Raw genomic sequence first — 16,284 nt, forward strand, 5'->3', positions numbered from 1 at the left:
CGAGTACATGGATACCAAACATGACATGCTTTACAATTGCGCACAAACGTGCAGTGGCAACAAAATAAATACATTTTTAAAAGCCTTTAAAAGCCTTTACAGGTTACCACTTTAGATTTACAGAGGAGGTCTACTGCTAAAATTACTGCCCTCGATCTAACCGTCGCGGTGACACCTCACATGCATGGTGCAATTGCTGTTTACATTTGACGCCAGACCGACGCTTGCGTTCGCCTTAGCGCGAGAGCAGGGGGGACAGGGGTGCTTTTTTTTTTTTTTTTTTTTTTTTTTTTTTTTCTTTATTATTTTTTTGCTTTTTTATCTTATTTTAAAACTGTTCCTTTCATTTTTTTTTTTTTTTAATCATTTTTACTGTTATCTCAGGGAATGTAAATATCCCCTATGATAGCAATAGGTAGTGACAGGTACTCTTTTTTGAAAAAATTGGGGTCTATTAGACCCTAGATTTCTCCTCTGCCCTCAAAGCATCTGACCACACCAAGATCGGTGTGATAAAATGCTTCCCCAATTTCCCAATGGCGCTATTTACATCCGGCGAAATCTAAGTCATAAAATGCTCGTAGCTTCCGGTTTCTTAGGCCATAGAGATGTTTGGAGCCACTCTGGTCTCTGATCAGCTCTATGGTCAGCTGGCTGAATCACCGGCTGCATTCTCAGGTTCCCTGTTGAGACAGGAGAGCCAGAGAAAAACACGGAAGACGGTGGGGGGGGGGGCATTCTCTCCCACTGCTTGTAAAAGCAGTCTAGAGGCTAATTAGCCGCAAGGATTGCTTTTACATGAAAGCCGACCGCTGGCTGAAAAGAATGATACCAAGATGATACCTAAACCTGCAAGCATCATTTTGGTATAACCACTCAAAGTCGTGAATGCTGTACCTGAAGACAAAAATATGGCTAACAATAAAGCACAGTAAATGGTAAAGTATAAAAAATTGCATACCTGAAAAGCAAACATGATAAAACATAATAACAATAAAACATTGCAGAATAGAATACAGTAAAAAAGAGCAGAACAATAGAGAGAATAGAGAGAGAGAGAATAGAGAGAGAAAGAACAATAAAACGACAACTATTATTTTTTATTTTATATTTTTGTTTGTGTTTTTTTTTTTTTTTTTTTTTTACACTTTTTTTGTAACTGTAACTTTTATAACTGTAACTGGTTCCAGGTTCGGGTCTCTCAAAATGCGATGGCATCTTGGGAGACCCTGTGAAAGTGTGTCCTAGTCTGTGGAATGCTGTACCCTACGCTAATACTCAGCTAGTGAATGGTAGCGTTCAAAACATTCACCAATGCAAAGACCAGGATTGTCAGGACAGGAGGGACAATAATAGCGGGTGTCACGCCTATATCCGCGCTTGCTGCAGACACGACATCTTTTTTGGGGGTTCGTTGGGTAGGGGTACTCGGGAGGACATAAAGAAAATGCCTCTCATGCAGCCGACTGCATTTGGTTGGGGATGTGAATGGGGGAAGTACGGGCGCTGCAGAAGCGGTGGGTTCCCAATTAGGATTGGCGAATGCAGCAGGAAGGGCATTATGGGCACGACGGGCCTGTGTTTGTCTTTTTGGTGGCAGCGGGACACTACTTGTGCTTGCCACCTCACCAGCTTGAACTGCACTTATGGGACTCGCCACGTCACCAAGTGTTACTGCAGTGCTGGTTTGACTACGACCGGGGTGTACTAGGCCGCTGGCGCTTGCCAGTTCACCAAAACGCTACCAAAAAAACTGTTAACGATCGCAGGGATCAGGCCTGACTTTGCGAACGCTGCAGTTATGCGTTTAGTGTTTTGTAAGTGACAGTGATCGATCGATACTGCACTTGGGTGGGCTGGGCTGGGCCGGGCGGAGGGGCAAAACGCAGGTGCTAGCAGGTATCTGGGCTGATCCCACTAACACTGCGTTTTTGGGAACCCTAAACTGCTGGGGATGCCAGTATAGATCTGATCGGATCAGATCAGATATTGATCAGTTCAGATACTATACCACTAAGGGAGGTGTACGGTGCGTGCGTGGGTGTTAGCGCTACTGGCACTAACCTGACGCTGCCTGGGGCTGGTGCTTGCCAGTTCACCAAAACGCTACCAAAAAAACTGTTAGCGATCGCAGGGATCAGGCCTGACTCTGCGAACGCAGCAGTTATGCGTTTAGTGTTTTGTAAGTGACCGTGATCGATCGATGCTGCACTTGGGTGGGCTGGGCCGAGCCGGGCGGAGGGGCAAAACGCAGGTGCTAGCAGGTATCTGGGCTGATCCCGCTAACACTGCGTTTTTGGGAACCCTAAACTGCTGGGGACGCTAGTATAGATCTGATCGGATCAGATATTGATCCGTACAGATACTATACCACTAAGGGAGGCGTATGCTGCGTGCGTGGGTGTTCGCGGTACTGGCGCTAATCTGACGCTGCCTGGGGCGACGCATATCACCGCCGGGCGATCAGGGGGCTAAACCTTTATTCGGAAATAAACGGCGGGTGCCCTGACACTATAAAAAATAAACAAACTAACCAGCGTCACCCGTAACACTTATACGGTGATCAGTGGTGAAAGGGTTAACTAGGGGGCAATCAAGGGGTTAAAACATTTATTAGGTAGTATATGGGGGTCCCTGTCGCTATAAAACGCTGACGGCGAACCTAAATATTTACCTCACTAACTAGCGTCACCAGCGACACTAATACAGCGATCAGAAAAATGATCGCTTAGCGACACTGGTGACGGGGGGTGATCAAGGGGTTAAAACTTTATTAGGGGGGGTTAGGGGGGTATCCTAGACCTACAGGGGGGTAATACTCACTGTCCTAACACTGTAAATGTCACAAACTGACACCAATACAGTAATCAGAAAAAAAAAAAAAAAAACCTGCTGGTGTCAGTTTGTGACAGGGGGGGGGGGGTGATTGGGGGGGGATCGGGGGGGGGATCGGGGTGTTTTGTGTGCCTGGCATGTTCTACTGTGTGTGTAGTGTGTTGTGCACTCACATTACAGTCTTCTCTCCTCGGCCCGGAACGGAAAATACCGAGCCGAGGAGAGATGACATCATTTCCTCTGCCTCTGTGTACAATACAGAGGCAGGGAAATGATCCCATTGGCTGAGAGCGATCGCGAGGGGGGGGCCACGAATGGATGGCCTCCCCCTCACCTCCGATCGCCGGGGGAGATTTGCCGACCGCCGCTGGCACCAGGGGGGGGGTCCGATCGGACCCCCCACCCGCGGGCAGGCAAGGACGTACATGTAAGTCCTTTTGCCTGCCCGTGCCATTCTGCCGACGTATATAGTCGTGCGGCGGTCGGCAAGTGGTTAAATGCGGCATTCATTATTTTTCCAATAATTCGTAACTTCAGATAAATTCGTATTTGTTAAGTAGACTAACAGCCAAATTTGAAAGGAAATTCCAATACCTATAAATTTAATAGTCAGTCATTATTAGTTTGTTATTTTTAGAGTTTGAATTTTTTTGGGTTTGCGAAATTTTTAGGTTTTCGTTTCTTATTTTCGGATTAATTTGAAAAAGAAATTCCAATACCTATAAATATAATTGTCAGTTATTTATTAATTTGTTATTTCAGATTTTCAATTTTTCGGGTTTGCGAATTCTCAGATTTTCGTTCTTATTTTCAAATTTCCGAATATTCGGAAAAATTTGGGTTTTCGTTCATTCGGATATTTCCGAATGAACGAATTTGTTGAAATTCATTAAAAAACGACTTGGGAACTAAACGAATTGCACATGTCTACTATATTTTTTTTTCTGGCCTCTACTATGGGTACAAACAACAACTAACCTACACATATGTGATACGTGATTTTTTTTTTTCTTTTACTATTGGGCCAGTTTCCTTTGATTAAAAGGAGCTCTGCTATACAGGAACTGCAAGAGGCTGATATCGGGTCAAATTCCTGTGCTTGCATACGGTGGGGGGAAGAAATTATTCGATCCCCTGCAGATTGTGTAAGTTTGCCCACTTACAAAGAAATGAAGGGTCTATAATTTTTATCATAGGTGAATTTTATATGATAGAGACAGAATATCAACCAAAAATCCAGAAAAAACACACAATACAAATGTTATGAATGGAGGTCAGTGAATAAAATAAGTATTTGATCCCCTACCAACCAACAATAATTCTGCCCCCCACAGACTGGCTACAGTAGGTGCTCATGTGGTACACAGATTAGTCCTGTCAATGTAAGAAGGTTCTCCTAACGACAACTCGTTATGTGTATAAAAGACACCTGTCCACAGAATCTCTTTCTTCCATCCAATCCTCACCATCATGGGGAAGACCAAAGATCTGTCAGAGGACGTCATCAGGGAGAAGATTGTAGACCTGCACAAGGCTGGAATGGGCTACAATACCATCGGCTTGGTGAGAAGGAGACAACTGTTGGAGTGTTTTTATTCGCAAATGGAAGAAATACAAAATAACCATCAATCGCCCTCGGTCTGGAGCTCCATGCAAGATTTCTCCTCATGGGGTGAGGATGGTCATGAGAAAAGTGAGGGATCCGCCCAGAACTACACGGGAGGAACTTGTGAAGGATCTCAAGGCATTTGGGACCACAGTCACCAAACAAACCATTGGTAACACAATACACCGCCATGGATTGAAATCCTGCTGCACCCGCAAGGTCCCCCTCCTCATGAAGACACATGTACAGCCTGTCTGAAGTTTGCCAATGAACATCTAAATGATTCGGAGAAGGATTGGGAGAAAGTTCTGTGGTCAGATGAGACCAAAATGGAGCTCTTTGGCATTAACTCGACTTGTCGTGTTTGGAGGAAGAAAAATGCTGACTATGACCCTAAGATCATCATCCCTACAGTCACACGTCATCCCTACAGTCACACAGGGAGGTGGGAATATGATGCTTTGGGGCTGTTTCTCTGCTAAAGGTACAGGCTGACGGGCCAATGGACGGGGCCATGCATTGTAAAATCTTGGGTGAGAACCTTCTTCCCTCAGAACACTGAAGATGGGTCATGGATGGGTCTTCCATCATGACAATGACCCAAAACATACCACCAAGGCAACAAAGGAGTGGTTCAAGAAAAAGAACATGAAGGTCATGGAGTGGCCTAGTCAGACCTTAATCCTATAGAAAATGTATGGAGGAGCTGAAACTTCGAGTTGCCAAGAGACAGCCAAGGAACCTTCAGGATTTAGAGTAAAGAAGAGTGGACCAAAATCCCTCCTGAGATGTGTGCAAACCTGGTCACCACCTACAAGAAACGTCTGACCTCTGTGATCGCCAACAAGGGTTTCTCCACCAACTACTAAGTCATGTTTTGCTTGGGGATCTAATACTTATTTTACTCACTGAACTCCATTTATAACATTTGTATCATATGTTTTGGATTTTTGTTTGATATTCTGTCTCGATCATATAAAATACACCTCTGATAAAAATTATAGACCCTTCATTTCTATGTAAGTGGGAAAACGTACACAATCTGCAGGGGAGACGATCATTTATTTTCCTGTAGATCGCGTTTAAAAAATCAATGATATATTAATGATTACAGGGCCACCCCATTTATATCTTCTGGATTTCAGCTTTTGAATGTCCACCGTCTGAAAATGTGCTGCGGTGTTCATTTTTATGCTTTTTGCTTTCTTGCACAGAAGGAGGAGGAGGCGGAGTCTATGAGGGAGAGGCTGCGGGATTTGGAGAGAGAGCGAATGACAGCCCGCCAGCACCTGCAGGTGTGTGAGAGAGAGCACGAGCAACAGAGAGCTGAGATCACCAAGAGACGGGTCCTGCTGCAAGACGCAGAGACAGCCAGAGAGGGCCTGGAAACTGAACTGAGACACATGGAGGCCGAGAGGGACCGGCTTCAGGCTGAGCTCAGACAGGTGATTGCAGGGGCGGACTGACAACTCATGGGGCCCCCGGGCAATAGGAGATTATGGGGCCCCCAGGCAATACATTATGGGGCCACACAGTATACACACACATACAGTATACACACACAGACACACAATATACACACACAGTATACACACACAAACACACAATATACACACACAATATACACACACAATATACACACACAGTATACACACACAGTATACACACACAGTATACACACACAGTATACACACACAGTATACACACACAGTATACACACACAGTATACACACACAGAATACACATACACACACTGAAAAGGTACTGGAGAGGCGGGGCAGCTATAGTCTTGGGATTTTTAAAAAAAACACAGGTTTTAACATACTGTCCCTGGTTTTATTGAGGCTGGCAACCCTGATGGGGCCCCTTAGTGGCATGGGGCCCTCGGGCAGTGCCCGAATGGTCAGTCCGCCCCTGGGTGATTGGTCACATTGCCATTATCGATAATCACATCGAGTGACTTCTGCTCTGCCAGGAAATCCCATTAGCTCAATGGTAATATGCTACGTAGTGGTTTTATATTGGAAAAAACTCAGCTTTTGTACAATATACCAATAATATAGCGCCGCATCCCTTAGTTAAATGTGGTAGATAGGAGGTTTATGGGTACATATTAAATCAACTACAAAAAAATTATTTAACATATAAATTTTATTAATACATAAAAACAACGCTATTGCATTAAGGAAGACTCATACAGTACAGTCCTTTAAGATACAGCACGGAGGTGTGGTTCCCAACATGTTTCGTCCTATACAATAGGAATTGCCGACTGAAAAAAATAAGATACCGGGATGATGCTTATAACTGCAGACATCATCCTGGTATGACCTCTGCAACCTAAGGACGTCCATGGATGCTGCATGCTTAAAGTAAAACTAAAACCAATTCTTTTTATTAATTGTGGATAGAGTAAGGGAGCATTATAACCCCTGTCTTTTTTTGCCATCTGTGTCCCATTGGGGAGTGTTCCCTCTACTTCCTGTTCCATAGCCACAACAGGAAGTGAGAGGAAATTCTGGGTGGACGTCCTATGACATCCTCCTGGAACCCATCTTGCGCATGCCCTGGGGGGGAGGGGGCGGGCCGCACTGTGGTGAGATCCGTCATCCGCTGTGTCTACCGGATGACAGATCAGTGTGCCGGCTTGCTGTGGCCAATCGCAGCAGACCACATGACCGTTTACACAATGAAAGGCTTTCATTCATGCTATTCACTGTGTACTATTGCTGCTAATAATTAATTGGGATGAGGTGCCATAAATCTTGAGGACTTTCCAGCCATACCCCATTTTTTTTTTCTGTGTACTATTGTGTCGATCTCTGTGATTGGTGACAGTGATCACATGGTACAGACAGGGCCAATCACAGCTAACCACAATAGTAAACCATGAATGAATCGATTTCATTTAGTAAAAATGGTTGCTTGTAACAGTGAAATTCATTGGTATATACAATCATAATGTGTAAAAAAAAAAAAACAAAATCCTAATCGCTTCCCCAGAGTAGTACGGTGTTATTATGGTAACATTATATTGCTCTGGTCACAGTGTGTTAAAAAGAAAGCGTAAAAAAAATGTAATAAAAGAAAAAAACTAAAACAAATTGAAGAAAAAATATTTGTTATTTTTTATTTTACATAATGTCACCAGTCAGTGTCTCTGATCACCTGCACTGGTGACCATATAAAAATAATTGTGAAAAAAAAAAAAATCAGAATTTTCCAAAAAATTTTAACAAAAAACAACTTAAAAAAAACTTGCCATGCCTCTTACTAAATACCCCGGACTGTCTACTTTCCAAAAAAAAAAGTGGGGGATATTTGTACTGTCCTGACGTTTTCGGGTCTCAAGAAATGAGATCGTCCGTCAGCACCTCATGGATTGGTCGATCAGTTTTCAGATATATATCCCATAGTTCACGGACTCTATAACTTTCCTGCAGACTGAATAATTTACACTGATTTGGCTTATTTTTTCCCCAAAGAAATGTAACAGAACACATTTTGGCCTAAATTTATGAAGAACAATTATTTATTTGCAAACTTTCATAACAGAAATGGAGAAAAAAACTTTTTTTTTCTAAATTCTTCGTCTTTTTTTTGTTTAGCAAAAAATAAAACCCCCCCAGCAGTGATTAAATACCACCAAAAGAAAGCTCTATTTGTGTGGAAAAAAAAAAATGATAAAAATGTCATATGGGTACAGTATATTTTATGACCGCGCAATTGTCATTTCAATGTGTGAAAGCGCTGAAAGCTGAAAATTGGGGGTGAATGTGCCCGGTATTGAAGGGGTTAAAGTGGTTGTAAAGGTAGAAGGTACATTCTATGCATTAAGATAAAAAACCTTCTGTGTGCAGCAGCCCCCCTCCCCCCTCGGCCCCCCTAATACTTACCTGGGGTCCATCTAGATCCAGCGATGTTGCCTGAGAAACTCGGCTGTCCGGGACTCCCCTCTTCATTGGCTGAAACGGCATCGAAGCGCGTCGGCTCCTGCTGCTGTCAATCAGTGAGCCAATAAGGGGAGAGAGGGGGCGGGGCCGGGCAGCGGCTCTGTGTCTAAATGGACAATGGGGAGCCTCATCTCGGGTTCCCCCATAGCAAGCTGCACTCAACAGGAGGGAGGGGCCAGGAGCACCGAAGAGGGACTTGAGAAGAGGAGGATCGGGGGGCTGCTCTGTGCAAAACAGTTACACAGGGCAGGTATGACATGTTTCAGGTTTTTTTTTTTGTTAAAAATATCAGACTTTATAAATCACTTTAAAGCGGAGTTCCACCAAAAATGGAACTTCCACTTTAAGGGAAGGTGACCCCCTGACATGCCACTTTTGGGATGTAATTTTTTTGGGGGGGGGGGATGGGCGGATACTCTCTTTTTAGAGGATTCCAACTCCCACTTCCTCCCGGGGCATTGCGGCTCCGGAATTAAGTTCAACTCTGTCCCCTCCCTCTCGGCAATCATCTGTGGCACGTCACAGGTCCCAGACGATTGCCCGGCCAGTCACGGCGCGCGGTTCGCGCATTGCACAGTGCGTGCCAGGCTGTGAAGCCACAACCGGGTGCCTGCAGAGAGGAGGGGGGAGAAGAGCGGGGCTTCGTTCCCCCACATCACTGGACCCCCGGACAGGTAAGTGTCCGATTATTAAAAATCAGCAGCTGCAGTATTTGTAGCTGCTGACTTTTTTAATTTTTTTTTTTTTTTAAGCGGAACTCCGCTTTAAGCATGTTGGTTTGACAGCACTGTGCAACGTTATCACCTTCCCTTCTCCCAGTCTGAGTGCTGCTGTGCAGATCACTACAGGAGGCTGATGTATCCAGTACTAATTCTAGCTGTGTGTCATGTGACCTTTTTGGTAAACCTGTTTTTGATTTGATCCCGATTAGGAGAGAGAGAACTTGGAGACGGAGCGGGGGAGGTTGTGTGAGGATGCCGAGACTCTGAATGGGGAGAAATCTACACTCCGTCTACAGCTGGAGGTCTCAGCCAGAGAGTGTCAGGACCTGAGAGAGAAGCTCAGCGATATCCAGTGAGTGACCGCCCCTTCGCCCCAATGGGTGTGATATTTCATTTGTGTAATGCAAACAATTGCCACATTTTTCTGTTTAATATATTTTTTTTTTTTAATTCCCATGAATATGATTTATAAATTGAATCCTGGAGTTTCTATAAAGCATTTTGAATATTAACTGTGTGCAAAGAGGGAGAAGTTTAACACAAACCCCTCCCCCCCTCAACAGCAAGTGGCATATATTGGGGTTCTCCTTTATTAACCACTTAAGGACCGAGCCTCTTTCTGAGATTTGTTGTATAAAATTTAAAAACATTTTTTTTTGCTAGAAAATTACTTAGAACTTTTCTAACACCCTAGAGAATAAAATGGCGGTCATTGCAATACTTTCTGTCACACCGGATTGCAGCGGTCTTACAAGCGCACTTTTTTTGGAAAAAATGCACTTTTTTGAATTACCGTATTTATCGGCATATAACACGCGCCCCAAGTTTAGGAGGGAAAATTAAGGAAAAAAAACTTACATTAAAATGCCCATCAATGCAGCCTTATCTGTCCATCTGCAGCCTTGTCAGTGTCATTGCAGCCTTGTCAGTGCAGCTTTGTCCCCAGTGCAGCCTTGTCAGTGCAGCCTTGTCAGTGCAGCCTTGTCCCCAGTGCAGCCTTGTCAGTGCAGCCTTGTCAGTGCAGCCTTGTCAGTGCAGCCTTGTCCCCAGTGCAGCCTTGTCAGTGCAGCCTTGTCAGTGCAGCCTTGTCAGTGCAGCCTTGTCAGTGCAGCCTTGTCAGTGCAGCCTTGTCAGTGCAGCCTTGTCAGTGCAGCTTTGTCAGTGCAGCCTTGTCAGTGCAGCCTTGTCAGTGCAGCCTTGTCAGTGCAGCTTCCCCAGTGCAGCCTTCCCCAGTGCAGCCTTGTCAGTGCAGCTTTGTCAGTGCAGACTTCCCCAGTGCAGCCTTGTCAGTGCAGCCTTGTCAGTGCAGCTTTGTCAGTGCAGCTTTGTCAGTGCAGCCTTCCCCAGTGCAGCTTTGTCAGTGCAGCTTTGTCAGTGCAGCTTTGTCAGTGCAGCTTTGTCAGTGCAGCCTTGTCAGTGCAGCCTTGTCAGTGCAGCCTTGTCAGTGCAGCCTTGTCAGTGCAGCTTTGCCCCAGTCCAGCTTTGTGCACTCGCCGCCGACATACACAGCCGTGGGTAGATTCAAATATGGCGCCGAGACTGCAGGGATTCGTCGGAGCCGAGATACACATACCCGAGAGTCCTCGGCTTTTTTCGGCGCCGCCGTCCCGCCCAGTCCCGCCCTTGGACCTGTGTTATGTCCATCATAGGGCGGGACTAGGCGTGACTGTGAGCGGCGCCGAAAAAAAGCCGAGAACACTCGGGTATGTGTATCTCGGCTCCGACGAATCCCTGCAGTCTCGGCGCCATATTTGAATCTACCCACGGCTGTGTATGTCGGCGGCAATTGCCGCAATCGCTCTGATGACACAAAATCGGCGGGGATCGGCCTATAATACGCACCCACGATTTTCCCCTGATTTTCAGGGGAAAAAAGTGCGTGTTATATGCCGATAAATACGGTAAGTAAATTGATACCCAACATGTCACGCTTCAAAATTGCGCCCGCTCGTGGAATGGCAACAAACTTTAACCCTTAAAAATCTCGATAGGCGAAGTTTAAAAAAATTCTACAGGTTGCATGTTTGGAGTTACAGAGGAGGTCTAGGGCTAAAACTATTTCTCTCGCTCTACCGATTGCAGCGATGCCTCACATGTGTGGTTTCAACACCGTTTTCATATGCGGGCGCTACTCGCGTATGCGTTTGCTTCTGCGCGTGAGCTTGGCGGGACGGGGCGCGTTTTTAAATTTTTTTTTTTTTTTTTTTTTTTTCTTATTTATCTTACCTTTTTATTTTTTATGTTTACACTGTTCTTTTAAAATAAAATTGTGTCACTTTTATTCCTATTACAAGAAATGTAAACATCCCTTTTAATAGAAAACGCATGACAGGTCCTCTTAAATATGAGATCTGAGGTCAAAAAGAAAACAAAAAAAAAAAAAAAAAATGTGATTTAAAAAAAAAAATGGCCCTTTAAGAGCTATGGGGGGCCATCTTCCCCTTGCTCATCTACATGTCAGGCTAGTGAAAGGATCCGATCACCTCCGCTGCTGCCGGCGGCCGATAAAAGTGATCTCGCAGCAAATCCGCCGCAGAGACCACTTTTATCTTGAAGCGGACCGCCCGCTGAAGAAGAGGATACCGGGGTTATGGTAGCTAGCTGCTGCTATAACAATGATATTCCTCTTCAAATTACTGACATATAACGACAGTGGGCGGTCCGGAAGTGGTTAATGCGGAACTTTACCCATAACAGTTTGATTAAAAAAAATAAAGTTCTTTAGCAAGAAGCATTAATAAAGCATTATTAAATATACTAACAAAATGAGTGTGCGCTGTAAATTGCCTCCAACATTGCTCCTGTTACTTTTTGCCGGAGGCCGCCATTTTGCTGAAGCCCAGAGCCCCCTGAGCAGCAGTAAATCGTAAACCGGTGTTCGATCAGAAAGCCGCTACCCATCAGTGCAACCGAAGTGAGGTTCCATCGCGGCCATCTTAGTACTCCCCGCACTTGGCTACACTAAGCCTACAGTCTGAAGTTGCGAAGCGGACATCTTTTTTTTTACACCCACCGAAGTCTTACATTTCACACGGAGCTTGTATCGTAAAAATACAGGATTTTAAATTCCGTCAAGCTGTTTTGATGTTGAATCTTAAAAGCAGCGGTCTTCTATCAGATTAGCAAACCTGTGAGATCCGCACACATCGCCGCTGCTCTTAAAACTCAACATCAAAACAGTGTTGCGGATTTCAAAAATCCTGTATATCATTATATAAGGTCAGTTTACTGGTAAAAAAATAAGTGTGAAATGCAGAACTCCGGTGGGTGTAACAAGATGTCCGCTTGCTGCCTTCTGACTGTAGGCGAGTGCGGGGTGTACCAAGATGGCCGCGACAGAACGCCCCTTCCGTTGCATTTTCTGATGGGCTTTCTGACAGGACACCAGAACTAACCCCCATAGATTTAGCAGTTTAAAAAAAAAACAGTTGCATTCCTGAATGCTTGTGTGCTCAACCAAACTGTCAAAACCATCAAAGAGCTGGTGTCATAACTGATCACATGTGCAGCACCATGCCAGTTGCAGATCAAACATAAGCAGCTTCCTTGGCTGTAAGTCCTCATGCTCACGGACGTTTTTACAGCTGCTTTTTTGAGCTTTTTTTGCAGCTTAAAAAGGCCTGTCTATGTTAGTCTATGGCTTCATGCCCACCTAGACGTTTTTGAGCTGTAAAAAAAACCCAGGACCAGTGGGTTCTGAAAGACGTTTTTCAGCTGTAAAAACGCTCTAACGCTCAAAAACGTTATTCACCAACGTTTTTTTAACGTTTTTGATCCATTAAAAAAAAAAAAACGCTAAAAAACTCGGAAAAACGCTATTGCAAAAACGCTGAAAAAAGCTGAAAAATGTTTAAAAAAATCACTGCAAAGATACTGGAGTTTTCATAACGTTATTTTAACAGCCTGTGTGCATGAGGGCTTAAGGATAAAAAGCATTTAATTCCGCTTTAAGGCTGTCAGCAGATCGGCCTCTACAAACCCAACAGTGCCTAAAAATAGAGAGCAACTGAGCATGTGCAGAGCGGGGGGGTGAGACAGGGTATTGCTGGATTTTAACCTCTTGGCGCCGAGCGTTCACAGGTATGTGACCCCCAATGGACTGGGCTTTTTTACGTGGGGGGGTCACATATATGCGCATCTGTCTTTGTGCTGGGAGCGCGTCACATGGCCTGGGTCTCACCGAGAGCCCCCGGGCCCCATACAAACCATCGGGACCTGAAACTCCTGATTCTGGGTCACCTGATCCATGTGATGGCCTTTGATTGGCTATCGTAGTGATCAGTCACTGTGAAGCCCGCCCCCACGTTTTCTCTCTCTGAATGGAGGAGAGAGATACATTGTATCTCTCTCTCCTTGCAGGGATAAAAAAAACTGTGTAAAAGAAAAAAAAAAAAAATTATAATAATAAAAAATACCTGGATCAAAGTTTGATCTAAGTTAGTGCCAGGGTTAGTGTTTGGGTCAAGGTCAGAGTCAGTATTTTTTTGGGGGGAGGGCAATTTATTTACTTTTTTTTTTTTAAGTTGGTATCCATGTCAGGCCCCTTTCACATGCGGCAGAATCCATCCAAGCAGATCTGCGGGGGATCTCTCCGCTGAGCAGGTGGATGATAGGTCCGTGTCCACTCCAATGTGCGCAGTGGACACGGACACAGACCGCCGCTCTCTACAGGGCTGGCGGATGGAAACGAACTGCATGGCCCGTTTCCATCTAATTACCGTCCGCTCTGATTCGCCTGACAAATGCCGAACGTATCCCCATCCGTCTGTTTTTATCGGATGTCGGATGGTGACAGCGGACAACATGTCTGCTGACATCCGCTGCTCCATAGAGAGCAATGGTTGGTCCAATCGGTGTCCGCCTGCTGGTGTGAAAGGGGCCTTAAGCCTCCTACACACGATCAGATTTTCCGACGGCAATTGTGTGATGTCAGGCTGTTGGAGGGAAAATCCCACCGTTTTGTACGCTCCATCAGACAATTGTTGTCGGATTTTCCGCGGACAAATGTTGGATGGCAGGCTTATAAATTTTCCGCGCACAAATGTGTGTTGTTGGATTTTTCCGAGCGTGTGTACACAAGTCTGTCGGACAAAAGTCCAAAGTACAAACGTGCATGCTCGGAAGCACGGACGAGCCGGAAGCGGTCGGTCTTGTAAACTCGCGTTCGCAATGGAGAATTAACATTTGTGACGCGACAAATGATGAAATCTGGAATTGCAGCGCACAATTCTCTTCTTTAATGGGATAATAATGAAGCTGCTTTGCTGGTGATACTGATGGAGTTATTGCAAACTAATTTTCAAAGGCTTTTTTTTTCTAGTGATATCAAGAATAATATTATTATATATTACCACAACACCATTATTATCCTGTAGTTTTAGAACTATGTTGGTGTCTCTTGTTATTTTTACATTGTATTTTTTTAAATGTAACTGCCGACTCCCAAACTGTCATTTGAAGTAAAACACAAAGCCAAGTATTATTCTACACAATTTTTTTTATTGTGCATTAAAAAAGAAAACAAATAAAATTAGACATGATATCTGCCAATAGAACTTAACTAAAAAGTGCATTCTATGCATCCAACAATATAGAAAATATACCAAATCAAATCATTATTATTCAACCTAAAAATAAAATAAAAGCCCCATGCATGTGTCCTGCTTCTTAATATAGGGGGTCAGCAATGCCAAGAGTTGGTGAAAGCAGGGGTCCGTCATCCGGAGATAATTCCGAAAATCATCCGGATTATTCTCCTGGAGCTCCCGCAGCAAAGGCATATGACATAATTGGTCACCATTAATAAAGCAACCAATTTTTGGTCCAAGAACTCCTCCATCCTGCTGTTCCTGGATTGGACTTGGGTCAAAGCAATAACTCCAAGGCCAATAATAAATAACACGTTATCTCTTCAGATTCCGCAACATGGCTGGTTGACGAACGGCCGTTCAGAAATGAACTGAAAAGCGCGAAATGAAAAGCGCAAATCAACACTCGCCAAACTTCTACTAATACGAAATTAGCAGAAGGAGCCCAAAGGGTGGCGCCTGAGAATTGAACTTCCTCTTTATCGGCTCGTAGTACGTCTAGTACGTCACTACGTTCGTGTTTGTTGGCCGATAATTGTGTACCGTTTGTATGCAAGACAAAACCCAGGCACGCGCCCTTCGGACAAAAGTCAGACGCTTTGTCTGCGGAAAATCCGCTCGTGTGTACGAGGCTTTAGTGTTGGTGTGTTTAGGTAGGATAAAAATAAAAAATAAACAAAAAAAAAAAGCAAAAAGCGCATTATTGTTTCTGGGTTGTATTACGGGTACAAACCACAACGAATATACACATATGTGGTATCGCTGCGATCGTCAGGAGCAGGAGAATTTATTTAGCATTGTTCTTTTGTGGTAGGTTATGGAAGTAATGAGAAATATACAGCTACATAGTAAAACATCTTTTTTTTTTTATTATTATATTTTTTTTTTTTTTTTTTAATTTTGGGCCAGCTTTCCTTTGATATTAGAATAAAAAATCAGGAGATATCCATTACCATTTACCACCAAATAAAAGCCCAATTTGTCCTGAAAACAAGGCGGTACAGTCCACGTGGATGCACAAAGTAGTTGTGATGATCTGTACGGTTTTACTAACACATATCTCAAAGCTGCACAATTGTGCTTAGGCATTACCATTTGTTTTGCCCTTAGGGGGGAAGGGGTTAAAGTGGTTGTAAACCCACGGGGGGGGGGACCTGCAAGACAAAGGCATAATGAGCTAGTATTGCATAGCATACTAGCTCATTCTGAAATACTTACCTTAGATCGAAGCCCCTTGCAGTGCTCCCGGCACACCGCTGTGGGCCGGCCTTATCACTCCCGGAGTTATTTCCGGGTATCACGGGCTCCCGCGCTGGGATTGGCCGGGGGCTGCGATAACGGCACAGCAGCTGAAGAAACACCACGAGCGAGCCGTTTCTTCAGTGCGCGTGTGACGATGACCTCATGCTGATACAATGAATATCTCCTAAACGGTGCAGGTTTAGAAGATCTCCACATTTCCTACAGGTAAGCCTCATTATAGGATCATCTGTGGGTAAAAGTGGTGTGGAAGGGTTTACAACCACTTTAAACAGTATAGACACTTATTTTGAATATTGTACATCGCTGTACCTGCACAA

General features: G+C 44.4%; 1 protein-coding gene across 1 annotated transcript in view; it reads left to right on the plus strand.

The window, feature by feature from the left end:
• LOC141105562 (uncharacterized) overlaps nt 1-16,284 on the plus strand; it is a 104,953-nt gene that overhangs the window by 50,950 nt on the left and 37,719 nt on the right. Inside the window, exons 10-11 of the mRNA XM_073595454.1 lie at nt 5,656-5,886; nt 9,326-9,468. Coding sequence (XP_073451555.1) covers nt 5,656-5,886; nt 9,326-9,468 — 374 coding nt within the window. The remainder of the gene's footprint in view (nt 1-5,655; nt 5,887-9,325; nt 9,469-16,284) is intronic.

Source organism: Aquarana catesbeiana, linkage group LG08 (assembly GCF_042186555.1).
Source record: "Aquarana catesbeiana isolate 2022-GZ linkage group LG08, ASM4218655v1, whole genome shotgun sequence".
In the NCBI taxonomy this organism is placed as follows: domain Eukaryota; kingdom Metazoa; phylum Chordata; class Amphibia; order Anura; family Ranidae; genus Aquarana; species Aquarana catesbeiana.